The 16214-nt window shown below is 39.7% G+C and overlaps 3 protein-coding genes across 4 annotated transcripts; 2 read left to right on the top strand and 1 right to left on the bottom strand.

Annotated features, from left to right (window-relative positions):
• Nucleotides 1-215: 215 nt before the first annotated feature.
• On the top strand, nt 216-2581 carry LOC133844630 (uncharacterized). Its single transcript, XM_062278709.1, has 4 exons — nt 216-625; nt 1061-1208; nt 1265-1618; nt 1675-2581. Exons 1-4 carry the CDS (start codon nt 424-426, stop codon nt 2111-2113), a joined length of 1143 nt encoding a protein of 380 aa, XP_062134693.1. The 5' UTR covers nt 216-423; the 3' UTR covers nt 2114-2581.
• LOC133844624 (BOS complex subunit NOMO3) lies at nt 2142-6557 on the bottom strand. The gene is made up of 6 exons (XM_062278703.1): nt 6376-6557; nt 5772-6318; nt 4610-5495; nt 4369-4547; nt 3343-4307; nt 2142-3280 (listed from the first exon to the last, which is right to left on the bottom strand). Exons 1-6 carry the CDS (start codon nt 6528-6530, stop codon nt 2401-2403), a joined length of 3612 nt encoding a protein of 1203 aa, XP_062134687.1. The 5' UTR covers nt 6531-6557; the 3' UTR covers nt 2142-2400.
• A 2154-nt stretch (nt 6558-8711) lies between these two features.
• On the top strand, nt 8712-15896 carry LOC133844627 (protein eiger). 2 transcript variants are annotated; one of them, XM_062278707.1, is made up of 7 exons: nt 8712-9569; nt 13093-13218; nt 14080-14441; nt 14504-14608; nt 14914-15005; nt 15111-15200; nt 15256-15896. In XM_062278707.1, the coding sequence occupies exons 1-7, from the start codon at nt 9399-9401 to the stop codon at nt 15621-15623; spliced, it is 1314 nt and encodes a 437-aa protein (XP_062134691.1). In that variant the 5' UTR covers nt 8712-9398; the 3' UTR covers nt 15624-15896. The 2 variants fall into 2 exon arrangements, with proteins under 2 accessions (XP_062134691.1, XP_062134690.1); XM_062278706.1 differs by having other exon boundaries at nt 8713-9569; nt 15093-15200.
• The last annotated feature ends 318 nt before the right edge of the window (nt 15897-16214 follow it).

Here is a 16214-nt window from a genome sequence, read left to right as displayed (position 1 = left end):
GAAAATATGATTGCTGCGAAAAAACAAAAATGTGTTTAGAAAATAAAACACGATTTATGGAAAGTGAAATTGCGGCAGTTTATAGAAATTTCGTTAGCATTTCATTTCAAATGCATGCTCTAGGCATTAAAATATTACCCAGTCGACGACGCAGTGATCGTCGCTGTGTCATCTACCATGTCTACGCATGTGTTAAAAAATATATATCTTCGCGTAAAGCCACAAAAGACTACTCCACTATCAATTATCACCCTGAACCAACAACAAACCACTTTAGTCGGTGGTATAAAAGCTGCCAGCCGCTTTAGAGTGCATCATCAGTTCTGCAGCAACTGTCCCAAGTGCCACAGCAGTGAACATATACACATATAACAAATAAAATATACGCCGCCAGCGATAGGATATACATTCAATTCTACGAAAATGAACAAAACTACAATTTGGTATGCGGCTGTGCTGCTCCTCGTCTACTTTACTTTGGTGTTCTGTGATGAAACCCAGGAGAATGCCGACACTCAATTGCTCTCCAATAATACGGATACGGATACTGACATTCTAGCTAACGTTGGCCGAGCTCTACAGGAATTTGAAGGACGTACTCGTCGTCATCGCCATCGCTTCTGGTGTAAGTTCAATTCTACTATGTAATAACATCTGGCCTGTGCTCAGGCGTAACAATTAGCACATTTCAATAACAATTTCAATTTTAAATTGATTCCACTCCCATTCTGAGGCACATTATTGTGCATGTGTTAATCAGCACTTTCTTTCGAAAGTTGCCCCTAACTGAGGCTGTCTGGCCCTCCTCCCAGTCCAATGTATCTTTATCTTTTCCAATTGGACCATCACGATTTGCATGTACCGTTCGATAACAGTTAATTAACACTTTTCACTTTCAATGCCCCAACATATACTATGTATGTATAATAACAATTGTGAATTGTCGTAGTCCAAGCATCGCTGTTTATAGAACCCTGATCGTGCCCAGTGAAAGTGTTATCATAGATCACAAGTCAGTTATCTAATCCGAGTTTTATTATCATCTTGTTATCAATTTCAGATCGTCATCTGTGGCCTCTGGCAATTGCCTACTGGATCAAGGTGAAAGTGGTCATCGTTTCCTTCTTTGTGGGCAGCGCCATTTACTTGGGCCTCCGTTACTTCTGGCCACATGCTCGATGCAACCAGGAAGTCATTCTCGATCATCCGTAAGCTTTAGTATAATAAACTATACTTACAATTTCACTTAACAATTTCCTTTTAGTCCACCATCTTTCAGTCACGATCACATTCCATATTCTTTGGACCATCATGAACATGAGCACTACGACTCGCCCTCATACGATTCGAGCCCTTCCTTTGAGCCCTACTCCGGTTACTCCAGTTACTCTTCCAACTCGGATATTGTCTCGGACTACTCAAGCGATCCCTCCTCCTCTGCTCCAACAGGACCCAGCGGCCCCACAGGCCCATCGAGCACACGTCGTCGTGGCAGACGCAGCATTGATCACGATGTTGTGGATACTATGGAAGAAGAAGTGGAGCAGGAAGAACAGGTGGAGATCGTAGATGAAGAGATTTCCGAGAGTGTGGCACGTCAACAGCCCGCCGAAGAGCAGTAAGACACCTATTGTCCACTAAGCATTTCATTTCATTAATTACTTTGCCCTTTAGAATTGCCGACTTTATGTTTGCCTTTTTGGGTCTGGATTCCAAGGCCTGCCGCCGCCGCTTTGTCTGCGAAATGGAATTCCGCTCCAAGTTGAACCCACTGTCGAGCATGGCCTTCCGCATTGTGGGTCGTGGCTTCTTCGAGAAGTACACCAACTCGGCAAATCCTACGGCCAGAGCTACCAATTTCCAGGAATGTGCTGCCGTCAATCCTGAGTGCATTTTCGTGGAGAATACCGATCCAGAAGTGGAATCTGTTGAGCAGCCCGCTAGCGAAGCAACCCCAGATGCTGAGACCGCTGAGAATGCACAGGAAGCCGAGAACACCTCTGAGGAACAAAACGAAATCAATTTGCAGGCGGAGCGTCGTCATGCCAAGCTGAAGCAACGACGCGGCGAACGCATGTTAAGTTCCGTTGCTGAACACATTCTGACACAGTAGATGACCAACGATAACTAACGATTAGCACTTGTATTTATTTATTTAATTATTTATTTTAGCTATAAGAGTGATGAATGAATCTACACACAAAATAAACTTGCCTCAGCTATATTAAACAATATTTTGGTACAATTATTTGTTGTCTGGGATGGGGAAATGCAATTAAAACAAATGCTACAACTTTAACTCAAAATTCACAAATCTCATTAAATGGAAATACTAAAAACACAACTGAATACCGAATACCGATGACTAAATGGAAAGTATTGATCCCTAATAAAATCAGACTAAATCTTTTTGACTTTTTCCTTTTTGATCGCATTGATCTGATCGGCCATTTGCTCGATCTCTCGCTGATTGATGGGCTCGTTCTTTTTCACACTTGTTTTGCCCTTTTGACGCTGGGCAATTTCTGCAACAATATCACTCAACTTGTCCCAGACGAAAGTGAGGAATGTGACAGCCAGATCTTGTTTAAAGAAGGCAATGGCCACCAGTGCTATGAGCACCAAAGCACCAATTGAATTCTGATTAAGATCCGCTTCAGTGGCGCGCACCTCGGGATTGAATTCCAACTTCATGTAGACAGAGACTTTGTCAGCCACAAAGCTAAACGAGGGCAGCTTGTAGGAGTACGTCTTGTCCGACAGGGTAGATTGCAGCTCGACCACGTAGCTCTTGCCATCGAGTGGAATGCGTGGGAAATAAACCATAATGCCAGGATTGATGCTAGATTTCGGATTCAGTGGAGAAGCTACCTTCTGTGAGAACACAGGCGAATCGGAGGAGCCACGTTTGTACATCACTGTGCGCAGCGTCTTGTAGAAATCGTTGTGGGAGGCAAAGATTCGAGCAGTGATGTCCACAATTTTAATTGGATTAATGGCAATCAGATTGATGTTGCGCACATCCTCGTTGCCCACGGCGACTGTATGACTCGCGGGTATAGATCGATGCACCTTCTCATCGTCAGTCACCACACGCACCACGTAAGAGCAGCCGGGCTGCAGACCACGAATGCGATACTGTCCATTAAGTTCACTGGTCGCTTCTTCCTGCTGATGCTGGCAGCTCTCTGTGGCGATGGCCTGCACATTAACCTCAGCGAAAGGATCACCATTCAGCGAGGTAATAGCGCCAAAGATCGAGTAAGCAAAGCGTTTGCCGCTGTAACATATATATATATATGTGATTAAATTGAGCGTAGATATCTTGCGAAAGGGACTTACGTGAGTGTTACTTGAATCGTTTCGCCATCCTTGATGTCAATCATCTTGGAATTTGGTTCGAATTTATACTCCTTCATCATGGGGCGCAGGAAGTACTGCGATGGCGATAGCGAGTGGAAATTAATGGCACCATTGTCGCCGGTTACTAGATTCTTGCGATAGCTTTCGCCACCGCTAAGCGAGAGCAGAACACCACTTAATGGCTGCCCGGCATCGTCTGTAACCGTGACTTCAATCTCGCACAATTTGTGAGCACTAAACGAATTCGACTGGCGACTGTATTCACTGAATACGTAGGATTCCTTCTCAGCCTTCAGCTCAAACTTCAGCGACTCATCGATGGGACCAAATTTGAACTCCCCGGTCACCGAAGTGAGTGTATCGATTGCTTCACGCTCTGGATTTTCGGGGAAACTGAGTGTCACCTTGGCATCCTTGATAGGTGGCACGACTTTGCCCCGCAGGATCAGACCACGCGTTGCCACAAAGTTGAAGGCAATATCTACACAATCACTGCCACCAACCACCTGTTGATGCTGTGGTGCAAACAACAACACATCGCTTATTGGGGCAATGTTCATGATTTCGTCGGGTTTCAAGTAGGTATCATAGCGATATGCGTATTTGCCATCCACTTTATGCGACTCAGCAATTGGGGTTATGATCTGTCTGCCATTGGCTTCTGTTTCGACTGCTAATCTCAGTGAATCAGCATTGGGTTCTGTGGACAACACACGTACTCCGGTCTTGTGGGCAATGGCATTGACAATCAATGTCTGCAACTGTTCCGGCTCGGGTGTAATGAATTTGCTGGGCAGCGTGTCGTCGTAGATGTGACAGCCCTCGAGCTTAAAGTCGTAGCTGCCGTATTTCGATACACAGAAAGTGTTGACACCGGACAGAATCTTGAGGGTTTCAGTTGGCGATTTCGGCTCAGAGGGTCCAGTGATGTGGGTATATTTCATCTAACAAATGGGATAAGAGCTTAAGTAGTTGCAATAAAAAATACCGAAGATTTATATCTACCAAAGCGCGATGACTGGATATGATAGAGACTTCGTAACCCTTGTGAATGAAAGGTGGCGCATTCTCCTCAGCAGCGGCAACGTTCAAAAAGACGCGAGTCGATTCGTAGCACAGATTTCCCTGTGGAATTGTAATCTCATAGGGACCGGGCAGCACATCCTTAAAGGCGTATTTTCCACCTGTAAAGTAATACAAAAAATTTATAACTAGTTCAATAATAGTCTTGCAAATTATTGCTTACGATGGGCCCTGGCTTTCCATTTGTTTTCAGTTGGCTGCCCGGTGGCATCCAGACCCTGTAGCGTAATCTCAGCTGTAGTACAAGTCGCTGTGGCATCTGGCAGACACTGCAGCTCGCCACGAATCTTTGCACGCAACTGCGAGAACGTAATACCGCCAAGAGGTGAGTCTCCTACTTCGGACTGCTGTTGCACGGGGAAAAATTGAACACCGCTGCTCTTGTCCGCCTCGGTGGTAAGTACTTCAAAGTTATATTTGCCAGCAGGCAGATAGGCGCACCAACTACCGCTTTCTGCTTTGGTTGTAACCGTCGTATGGAACGTGGAGCCAGCTTTTGTAATGCCCACCTCATAGGATTTGGGTGACACAACTTTGCCGCACACTTCATAGGCAGATGGCACAATAACAGGCAGAGTTGGTGTCAAGATTTGTGTCTTCACTTGCACAGGCTCAAATTGCAATTGTGGGGATTCGATTAAGATATTATAGCTGCCGGCTTTTATATTCTCCAAGATGTAGCTACCAGAAGCGTCGGTTTCAGCCACCTTCTCATTATTGAGCTTGACAGTCGCCGACTTGAGTGGAGCACCGCCAGCGGAACGCAGCACTTGACCGGACACCGTAAAGCCGCTGATCTTAAACTCATCCTTCAGCTGCAGCGTATCCTTGCCGACTTCCACCTCCAAGAACTTAGGCGTCAGATGCAGTTTTAAGTTTTTGTTTTCGTTGACGGCCTGCAGCAGATACTTGCCAGTGGGCACATTCTTGAAATTGTATTCGCCCTTTTCCGATAGCGGCACATAGCAAGACGCAGCGCTTTCATAATCGTTGTTCAGTTTGTTAGCGGGCGCAGAGGGGGAACTGCTGCATTTGGGTGGCAGAGATTGCTAAAGGTAGCATAAATAAGCGAGACGTTATCTTTTATAATAATGCTCATAAATAACTATATAAAAGTCTGGCATGACTAAGAAAAACGGGGATTTTTATACCCGTAATGCGTAGCATAAAAAGGTATTATAAGTAAGTAGCAAATTCAAATTAAAAATTGGGCATATTAAATTCTTAAAATCGTTTGTTTAGCTTTAACTGAAGTGGCGGGTACTTCATAGTCGAGCGTGCGTTCTATACCTTATATTATTAGACTAATTAGATTAGATACTTACGCCCTTCTTCCGGTAGAGCACGATCGCAATGTTAGCTGGAATCTGTGTGCTTGTGTCGAAGTTGCCATTAATATCGAAGCCCGAGACGACCAACGAGTTCGCCGGCAGCTCCGTGTTGCCACTGACTACGACGACATTGTGCTCGGATTTGGAGAAATGCCATTTGGGGTGCGAGGCGCGTACCACATATTTACCGGGTATAATCGGGGTGAAGAAGAAGATACCATTGATGTCGGTCTTCGTGCGTCTAATCTCACCCTGCTCCGATTTTAATTCAACATCAACATCACGTGCTCCGCTGCCAGTGGCCAAAGCCACTTTGCCAGTTATGCCAAAGCCCTTGAAAACGAAATTAACATCTTTGCCCTGACTGCACACGTCATTCTTGCCATCGAAATTGAGCTCAACGTGCTCGGGTTCAAAGCTCCAACCCGGCGGAGGTGAAATGCTTAGCAGATATTCACCCTTGTCGTAAATAGGCAGAAAATAGTAACCATTCGATGGGGAGCAGTCAGTTTTGTCTTTTAGCGAGCCTTGTTTCGTCAAACTAGAATTAAATCAATTCTTATTGGTTTTTCATCTTTCACGAATTTTAATTACTTACAGTTTGATTTCAACTTTGGAGAAGTCGATTTCGGCATGACTTTTAATGAAACCACCGCATCCAATAACTTCATTGGCCTGCGCGCTAATTTGGCCAATTATATTAATTAAAATTAATATTAATAAAAAGCCGGAAAACTGCCTCGTCGACCTCATTTTTTTTTCTCGACTGAGCGTCAGCTGTTCTTTTTACACACATACATGAAAGTAAATTAACATTTTGCTGAAATGTTATTAACATTGGACCCGCATAAGTGTCAGAACGACCTGTTGTTTCTCGTTTTCGAGCAACGTAATTTTGTTTATTAGCTAGTGAAATGTTTTTGAAATTAAATGTAAATAGTAGTTTCTTTAATAAAATGTTGAAAATATATAATTATAATTAATAAAATATATAAGTTTTAAATTTAAAATTCAACATCTGTTAACTGCGCTAGTTTGTAGCAGTGTCGTTTTAGCATGTCAATCGATATATCGTACCTCACCACTTCGTGTACTCTATCGATTCCTTGATTCATTTTGATGGTTATCGACTTCAAGCATTCAAAATATGTATCGACCGTTAGGCAAAGTGTGAAACTATTTACACAAACGTTGGAATTATTACTTTATTAATTGTTATTTGCGTACATTTGTCGCAATGTGTATATTTCAAGTTTGTGAGTGTGTGTGTTTGTGAATACTATTGAAAGCTCAGTATAATATATTGACATTGAAAGCACTTGATTGCTGCAGAAATAAGCTTGTCAGATATTAATTATCGCAACGAATTTTAATTACACTGAACTATGATACAAAGAAACAAGCGCGATTGCTTGTCCGTATCGAGGAGCATTTGTGTATGTGGAGAATGGGTTCGCAGTAAAACGATCGAGCAGGCAGTAGATACAGTCAGCGGAGGCACAGATAAAGAGCAGCCAGTCGATCGCTGTGTCTGTCGCTGTCTTTCGAAAGAAATTCATTTCAGGCATCGCTGAGCTGTGGATTGCCCTCTGCCTATAAATTTTGACCGATGCTCGACGCGCGATAAATGGTGGCAAATAAAAAGCAAACAAATTATGTATGTACGATCAGCACTCGTACAATATTGTATCTGTGTCTGATGGTGCCCCAAACAAAGACCAATAACTGTAAGCTATAACCGAGCAATTGAATAAACGGCTCAAGTACTCGACTCGACGACTCGTTGTGTATCGTATGCAACATCAATTACTGGCATTGACTTTGAATTGTTCGAGTATCCACTGCGTTTTGCCCTTGGCTCGGCTCGTTCTCAGATCTTTCTCGCAGATACGCAGATATCGTAAATGCCACAACCACATTGTTGAAGTACTCGCGCATGTGGTTAAGTGCAGCGATAAACAAATTAAAGAAGTAATCATGTCTGGGACGCCGTCTCAATACGCATTTCCCGTTTACCTGCGCTACCTGACGTCGACATCAATTCGAAACTAATTAGTTGCCGTCGAGCACTGCTAAATCTGCCTCATTAGAGTTGCATACATTATGAAATTGTTTGCTCAGTCGAGTCGCTCTGTCTGGCAGACAATCCGACGTCGCCTTTGTCGTCGAGACAGTAGCACAACGCATTAGTTTTATGGCATGGTACGTGGACTCGTATTACGCGTATTATTAAATCTCTGAGCTGCCCGAAATACACGACGTCTTAGCTGTCCTAGCTAGCTGATAAGCCGGCGTCATGCACATCACCATTAGCTACGGTAATAATTTTAATGAAACACACAAAGTTCAATTCCTCCGGCTTATCGCCCAAAAAAAAAACAATAAAAGTCATTATTTATACATATACCTCCTAAGTATTATATTTCATTTCAAAACCTAAAAAAAAAAAAGTATAACGTCGAACTTAAATTTCTAATTGAAGTGGTGTGCATGTGCATTGTTATCAAGTCAGGGGTGTTTTTTGCTGCGGCCTGCAGATTTTGTTGTTTTCAAAATCGCAATCAACGGAGCGGACTTTGACATTTGCAGCTCTGCACCCCTAGAAAAACAAAAAGTCAAAAGCGGGGAGGTTAATCTAAACAATACCTAAAACAAATCCAACAAAAATAAATGGTTCCCAAGTCAATAGACAGTATTAACAAAAATATACAAAGCGCTCATATCTGGCGTTGTTCCCAAAAAACCGCAGTAGCAGCAGCAACAGCAACAAGAACAGCGGATGATCGATCCCCTCAGGTCCAGGCGAACGACAACCCGCGGCGCCTGCCAAAATAATTGGCAATGTCGTTCTCACAACTGTTCCCATAATAGTGCTCGCACGCTCGCTCTCTCTCGCTCTATCAGAGATTCTCTCAGCGCTGCGACTGTGCTCAAGGCACAGCGTCAGACGAACAGCTTGCGCTCAGTTCAACGCGAGTCGCAGACGCAAGCGGACGTCTTGAAAGCGCGTGCGTGGCATCAGCTGAAAGTTACACCAGTATCTCAAGTTATTACCAAGATTCTATACTATAAAGCGGCATACACGCGTAGTAAAAAATTAAAAACAAAAAAAGTCAAAACAAGCAAACGACAAGCTATTTTATCGAAACCTCTAACAACGGCAACTGATAAAAGAACGCTGAAAATAGCGAAAGAAAAAAAGCCAAGAAAAAAAGAATCTCAAAAGAATTTCTGTGTATCTCATATCTAGTGCGAAAACTTGTTTTAACAAAAAAAGCATTTCAGCAGATTTCAGGCCAATTAAATAATATAAATAAAACACGAGTAAACGAGCAAAAAAAAAAACCAAACGAGAAAAGAGGAAAAATCAAGTGCAGGAAAAACTCTTCAAGGGCTGTTCAACAAGTGCGCGAGTGTTTAGTAAATTCTTGCTTTTGTTGTTATTTTTATTGTGTCCGGTGCTTAAGTTGCACTTGGCACTTGCTTGACATTTGCGGCATACCAGCGATACAGTCTCTCAGACTTTCATATAGACGGATCTAGAGACGGTAGTAGACAGATTGTCTACGGTCTTGACTCGCTCATCCAGTTGCCATTTGATCAATAACATCAGCTACAGATATGACAGCGGAGACACTTAAACCGTTTATAACGCCAACGGGTGTCGTTAATAATAATTTCCCGGCCAAGCATTCGGCCGGAACGCACTCGCAACGGAAGACTAAACATGCCATTCCGATTGTATTGGGCATCATCGCTGCAGCACTCGTCATTGGGATCTTCGTCCTAACCGTGAGTATTTCTTGTCCCCTTCTCTATGATACCCTAATCTTGAGTTGATTATCAGGTCAATTAATTAGAAATTCCCCAAAATAAAAAAAAAACTTTAAAGGCAATCTCATAAATAAACGATGCTCATTTGCATAGAAAACTGTCAAAATTAAGCAGAATTTTGGTTGCTTTGTTTATGAAGTCACATTTAAATTTTAATTAAAAAACATTTTAAATTGAAATCGTCAAAGCAAATTTTATGACGCGTGACCGTCAGTCATTTAGTTCGCACACCATGTATAACTATAATTTGCCAGCAGATACAATATCTAAGCAGAAGATACAATATCTACATATGAATGTGTGTATCTTCTGCGGTAGCCTCTTAGCTATAAAACCCGTCTCGACGTTGGATCGAAATTGAAGCGTGTCTTTGGCTAAATCGTTTCCTAATGATGATGACCATAAAACTCAACAAGCTGCCGATCAGCCAAAGCCACAGAAAGACAAAGCCTGAGATACAAAGCGAGCGAGAAAGAGTGAGAAAGATGAATGTGTGTATGTATCTTAGGTAGCTGGAGACAGAGACAAATCAGCGTCTTAACAAATATACAAATAAACAAATCTTGTTGCTATAAACACGCAAGCAACTGCTTAACTAGGTGCCAATGGATGAACTGTTTGAAGTTCTAGAGGAGCGCACGTGTTTCCTAAAATCCATTTGAGTTTATTTTAAGATTTGTTTTAAACGATCGAAATATAGTTGCGAAGTTTAAACAAAAATGTGTGAAAAGATCGCGCTTGGATGAGAATTTTAGGAAGTTAAGTTAAGACTCATTAAAAACATAGTATTTAAATAGCCTCGATTAACACTATTTGTAGAATTGGAATATCTAGTGTTAATCGAGGCAATTTAAATAATAGGATTTTTTTATACAATAACAAAAGTTAATTTTCGGTTTGCAAAGAAGAACAGACAAAGTTGCGTTATTCTATGTCGCAGTAGAATATTTTTACTGGATATGTCACCTTTGAATGTATGTGTAGGCTATACATAGTATAGACAGTATTCAATCAAGTTGCCTCATGTTTCATAGAGGTGGCGAATAATCAACTCATTTTCCCCATTCCAATGCATATGATATGCAGTTGATGTATAAAATATGTTCACAACTCCAGAGCTAAGATGACACATTGGGGCTTATCGTTGGAAGTTGTTCATTTTGCTCCAGATTCGAATTGTTGACTCGCTTACTGTACTACGAGTATATCTACGAATCGAACGGTTTGCAGCTTATAGAGAAAAAGAAAATTTGACTCAGACGGATTCAGATAGACGATTTCACAAGAAGTCCTATAAACATTGAGTACTCGTGCACTTTGAATGTAAATCTCAACAAGAAACGAGTGCGTTTCGAAAACGGAAATCATACAATTGTCAATTGTCAACTGACTTGTAAATGGTTTGGATTGGCTTCAGTTGCATATGCATATAAATCTTTGTTAAGATTTTAATTCAATTTTCTTTGGAACAAGAGTGCCAATGGACCAGTGTGAGAGTGACCCTCATCATGGCACGGTGAAAGTAGAAACAAAGTTCAAGTTTTTCTGCTGGCGTAACGAGATTACATTGCATTGGTCTTGGGCGATTTATTGGTTTTACTTTTGTGGGGGGAATAAAGCTTTTAATGGGAAACTTGTTTACATTTTTGTGTTATCCACAAAGTTGTCATAATAGCGGTGGACAAAGTGAGTGTACAAACTGTGCTTATGAATGGTGCTGAAACAGCTTCAGTTTTTAGACAGAAGTGAGCGGTAATTAAAATGGAAAAACAATTACACTGAGCGAAAAGGTGTTTATACAAAATTTATAAACTTGAAAAGAATGTTGTTTATTAATAAATAAATGTAGTAAAGGATTTAATAGCTTTCCTCTTCATTAATTTTATTGTGTTGAATCATTTTTCTGAGTGCATCAATGACAATGGCCTTGTTGTCGAGCTGTGGCCACATGTCACAGTGTCTTAAGCTTAATTCAATAATGTCATAAACAAGTTCCATGGCTCCGCTCTCAAAAATACTCGTAATTTATTCACACTATCCACAAGAATCCAGTACACATGTCTCGAGTGCTCAAAACTTGTCATTTACGGCTCAAGTTGATCGCCCTGCTGGCTGCCTGTCATAACCGGCGAACACTGAAATTTTGGGTGCCGCCATTGGACAAAGCGTTAAAGCAAAGACATGCAAGAACGAAATACGAAAATATATATGAAGATACAACAACAGACAGATATATGTAGCTTTATATATATAAAGTACATCCATATCTCTGTTAGGAAAAGGCGCTGCCAGTCTCATATTGAGCAACGCGTTGAAAGTTGCCGCTGCTCACACTGAATGTTAATGATCCATTAAAAAGATTATACGCCTCGTCGGTAGCGGTAGACTGTAGACTACTCATGTTCTTGTTATGCCACGCACTTTGATTGTACCACAAAGTGTAGTTTGAATATAGCAACACAAAGTATTGGAGAAGAGAATTTTGTGGAACTGCAAGACAAACAAAAATATTTTCGAATTATTATAATGTTGCAAAGAAAAAGATTCTTGGTTATTGAAGGGAATTATTTATAACTAAATGTGTATATTTAGCATATACGTATGTACAAAAAATAATTATTTTGTGGATGAACATCAACTACAAATAACAATAATACACATTTTCAATAGGTATTAGAATATTACAAAAATAATAATTTAACTTCATGAAAAACAAAAATATTTTCTAATTATTAACATTAAGGCTATTGAAAGAAGTTATTTATAGTTTAGAAATTCTAGTGAACAATATAATTATTTTGTCCATAAACATCTACTATATAGCACAAAAATTCCGCAAAATAATCAAAATATATTATATATTTTTTTTCTCGAGGGAGCAATAAACACAAATTATTTAATCACTTTGAAATAATTTGATTATTTTCGTAGTCGTCTCTGGGGTATTGCTTAGTCGAGCAAGCGTCGCAATTAATTGGGTTATTCGTTCATCTTGTTGCGCGTCTATCAAAATCTTTCTTTATTTCGGCTGTCGATTGTCGGTTTTCGTCTTTCGTTTGCGGGTGTCAAAGTTCACCCGTTGGGATTAGATGATGTGTTAGTTCTAGCACCGCCTATCGCCATAATTAAAGCTCATTACAATAATTGTAGAAATTTGTAGATAATGCATTATAAATGATAGGCGAGTCGAATACAGAAATAAATGATGTCGATTGCCAAACATAAACTTCGATGGTTTGCCATATCTGTAGTGGGCTTTTGGCTTTTGAGTTTTGATTTTTTCGACTGATGTATACATTATGTTCCTCAATGGTTTTCCCTTTGGCCGCCACCGCACCACTAAGAGAATAAACACATGATCATAATGTGTATCTATAGACTGCTCAAGTGATCTCATATATATACATATGTATATACATTATTTATGACGCAGTCGCTTGGTTCCAAAAACAACAATTTAAGAGCTGTTTCCATTTTGCAGATCTGGCAGACGGTGCGGGTCCAGCATCTAGAATCCGAATTGAATGGACTCAAGAAAGATGTGGAAAGTCTGAGACATCGACTGGGCATTAACTATCTGGAGGAGATGGACGAATTCCAGAACGAGGTGAGCTTTACATTTCTTCTTAATTATTATTATTATTTCTTCTTATTAATATTTGCTATTTTTGTGAACTGTTACGTCATTGTTCAGAAGTGAAAGCAAGAATAAAATTGTATATATTGTAAATGGGACAATTTTGTATTTATAGAAATACAGTGCGTTTAAATTCAAATATCTTACGAATTTTCGTAGAAATATATATTTTGGTTTTGCGTTTTGACAAATGATAATTTCGTAGATAATTAATGTGTATCTCTAAACGAAAACTAAACCCGCTTAGATTGAACACTCAATTAATGTCGAAAAGACTTGTGCCCAGGGAAAAATATATGCAAATAATTTATGGGGTGGATAAGTTGAAACATTTTTAACACTTGAGATATTTACTTGGGCTTAGCATTGAGAAATGTATCTAGCGAATGATATAGATACAAATAAATTCAAGGCAAATTTCTGATATACTATAAAAACAAAATTTATGATTGCTTCTAAAAGTGACGACTGATCTGATCTCATCAATGGCAAAGATCGTTTCAAAGATTTCAAAGCTATTGATGTGGTATCTTTATTTCTTTGTCTTTGACTGTATTTGTGTGTGGGGAAGGCGCCAGCAATTAAAGCAAATGCCAAAATAGAGATGAAAAAGTATCTTTAAATGAGTGCGCGTATTTTTAAATGTGAAATCACAAATGTATTTGAGAAATGCGCTTTCTTAGCTACTATGTATATGGGGCAGCCATCGCAACCTCTTCTCCCTGCTCTGCATCTTCCCCATTTTATTACGCTGGAAGCGCAACAAAGTCACGTACTTGCCACCAAGTTGTTGACCTAATATTTACTGTGGCATCCACTTGAAAATTGCAGTACGACCACAGGCTCATTGATGATCCCAACAACGATGAGCTCGACACCAACGACTACGACGAGGATGATGACGACTTGGATGACATGGATACCAATGGTGAAGACGATGATGACGACGACGACGATGACGATGATGATCAAACTGCTTACAATGGTGCTGAGGAGGAGAATTCAACCAGTATGGAGGACGACTACGTTGATTATCTGGATTTGATCAATCAAGAAACCAATGGCAATCACACCAAGTTGCCCCGAAACAGTGCTCAAACTGAATCTTCAGCCTCCACATCGTCTTCATCCAATGATGATAATGTCTTTGATGATTTCACCAGCTACAATGACTCGAAAAAGAAGAAGGAACGGTAAGGCAGTATATAATACAAGTAATCTTTAATGTAGCTAATAATTTCTTATCATTTTACAGTAAATCTCGCTCTATTGCCACCTTACGTAATGAGCTGCAGAGCAACGAAGTCACTCAGAATCAGAACCAAACCGAAACCAAAACCGAGCAGCAATTGAAGGAAAAGTAAGCATAAATTGATTTGATGTCTATATAGTATATTCGCTTAAATGCAATTTATTTGTGTATACGAAATGCTTTGCAAATAACATTAAATTCATTTATATTGAACTCAAATTCGACTGAGCTAATGGAATTTTACAATTAATCCAAACAATTGAATTTTGACTTAATTTTGTCAATAAAATTTTATAATTTTTTTAAATTAAAATTCATGTTTAGAATGTCATTAATGTGATTTCATTAGCTTGCTGCATTTTTATATTTTAATTATTTATTTATTAAAACTATCACTTTTTAATATTCTTTAGCGTTGCCTCGACTGAGAGTCTGCCACATCATCATTCCCATAAGTCGCATTCACGGGCTCATCATCGTCGTCATCGCGTTCTGGTGCGCAAAGGTAAATCATTTGAATAGTTAAACCTCCTCCAATTGGCTGTAAATAGTTCTCCAAAAATTATGCTCTTTGTTATCAATTAATTTACAGGCGAATCTACTGTTTCAGCGAAATCCGTAGATAACTATTCGCGACCAGCTGCTCATTTCCATCTAAGAGATTCTCTTAGACATGATCAGGGACACCAGAGTTTGCAAGGTAAGTTGAATATTGATTGTCCGCCCATTGAGTTCATAATTAATGAGTGCATCAGGTTTAGGTTATACAGGTGATATCTACGTGGGAGAAATTGCCGAAAGCATGTACAATCAGCAAGCATTTACGGTCGATAAAGGCGTTTTGATGGTGCACGAACCGGGACTCTACTATGTCTATGCGCAAATCTGTTACAACAATTCCTTCGATGAGAATGGTTACATCATCTTCCACGAGCACACACCATTCCTGGAGTGCCTTAACACGGTGCCAACAAATATGCCAAAGGTTCACACTTGTCACACAAGTGGCCTCATTCAGCTGGAGCGCAATGAGAAAATCCATTTGCGTGATATTCACAGACAACGCAATGTCATCTTCAGGAATCGCAATAATCGCAGCTACTTTGGCATCATCAAGATCTAGAAGTCTGTCCATGGGACGCGGAAGAGTTCAAGCTTTAGTGGTCGAGTCAAGTTGACTACTCGTGAATACGAATACAGCAAAAGTAGATTCCTAGTTTGTAGTCTTAGACTTAGATGTAACTCATAATCGTATTTTATCAACACTTAAACATTATCCTAAACTTAATCCCACACATAATCATGCATAAACTGTCATATTTATTTTGTATATACTTTATTCTAAACTCGATAATTCTAGACAAAAATGGCCATAAATAAAACCAAGAGAATCTTATTGATGTGTCTTTTATTTATGAATATAGAAAAGAGATTTTTAAAACTAACACATTTTATATTTTTCGCACTTAAATTTATTTTGAATATCAATTAATAATTAGAAATGCTTACAAAGTGAAAGAAAAATATTTCTGGGGCGTCTGTTTAGTATTTGTGTTTGCTATTTGTTTACTTTATTGTGAATACTTTTTAATTACATTGTGAAATAGTTGATAGAGAATTGAGCAACAAATCAGTTAGATATTAAGTGTTAAAATAAACACAGACAATATATCAAATGAAAAATTAAACTTAACATAATAAATATTTATTTAAA

The sequence above is a fragment of the Drosophila sulfurigaster genome, chromosome 3 (assembly GCF_023558435.1).
Source record: "Drosophila sulfurigaster albostrigata strain 15112-1811.04 chromosome 3, ASM2355843v2, whole genome shotgun sequence".
NCBI classification, from domain to species: Eukaryota; Metazoa; Arthropoda; class Insecta; order Diptera; family Drosophilidae; genus Drosophila; species Drosophila sulfurigaster.
The sequence above is the reverse complement of the archived record's forward strand: the minus strand, read 5'-3'. Positions and strand labels throughout refer to the sequence as shown.

Excerpts from the sequence above, each read along its gene's own strand:
- LOC133844627 (XM_062278706.1), top strand. The coding sequence starts at position 9,399 with ATGACAGCGGAGACACTTAAACCGTTTATAACGCCAACGGGTGTCGTT. Across the intron at positions 15,006-15,092 it reads TCGCGTTCTGGTGCGCAAAG|GCGAATCTACTGTTTCAGCG; the intron begins GTAAATCATTTG and ends ATTAATTTACAG. Across the intron at positions 15,201-15,255 it reads GGGACACCAGAGTTTGCAAG|GTTTAGGTTATACAGGTGAT; the intron begins GTAAGTTGAATA and ends TGAGTGCATCAG.
- LOC133844624 (XM_062278703.1), bottom strand. The coding sequence starts at position 6,530 with ATGAGGTCGACGAGGCAGTTTTCCGGCTTTTTATTAATATTAATTTTA. Across the intron at positions 4,548-4,609 it reads ATGGAAAGCCAGGGCCCATC|GTGGAAAATACGCCTTTAAG; the intron begins GTAAGCAATAAT and ends ATTACTTTACAG. Across the intron at positions 4,308-4,368 it reads TATCCAGTCATCGCGCTTTG|ATGAAATATACCCACATCAC; the intron begins GTAGATATAAAT and ends CCCATTTGTTAG.
- LOC133844630 (XM_062278709.1), top strand. The coding sequence starts at position 424 with ATGAACAAAACTACAATTTGGTATGCGGCTGTGCTGCTCCTCGTCTAC. Across the intron at positions 626-1,060 it reads TCATCGCCATCGCTTCTGGT|ATCGTCATCTGTGGCCTCTG; the intron begins GTAAGTTCAATT and ends TATCAATTTCAG. Across the intron at positions 1,619-1,674 it reads CAACAGCCCGCCGAAGAGCA|AATTGCCGACTTTATGTTTG; the intron begins GTAAGACACCTA and ends TTTGCCCTTTAG.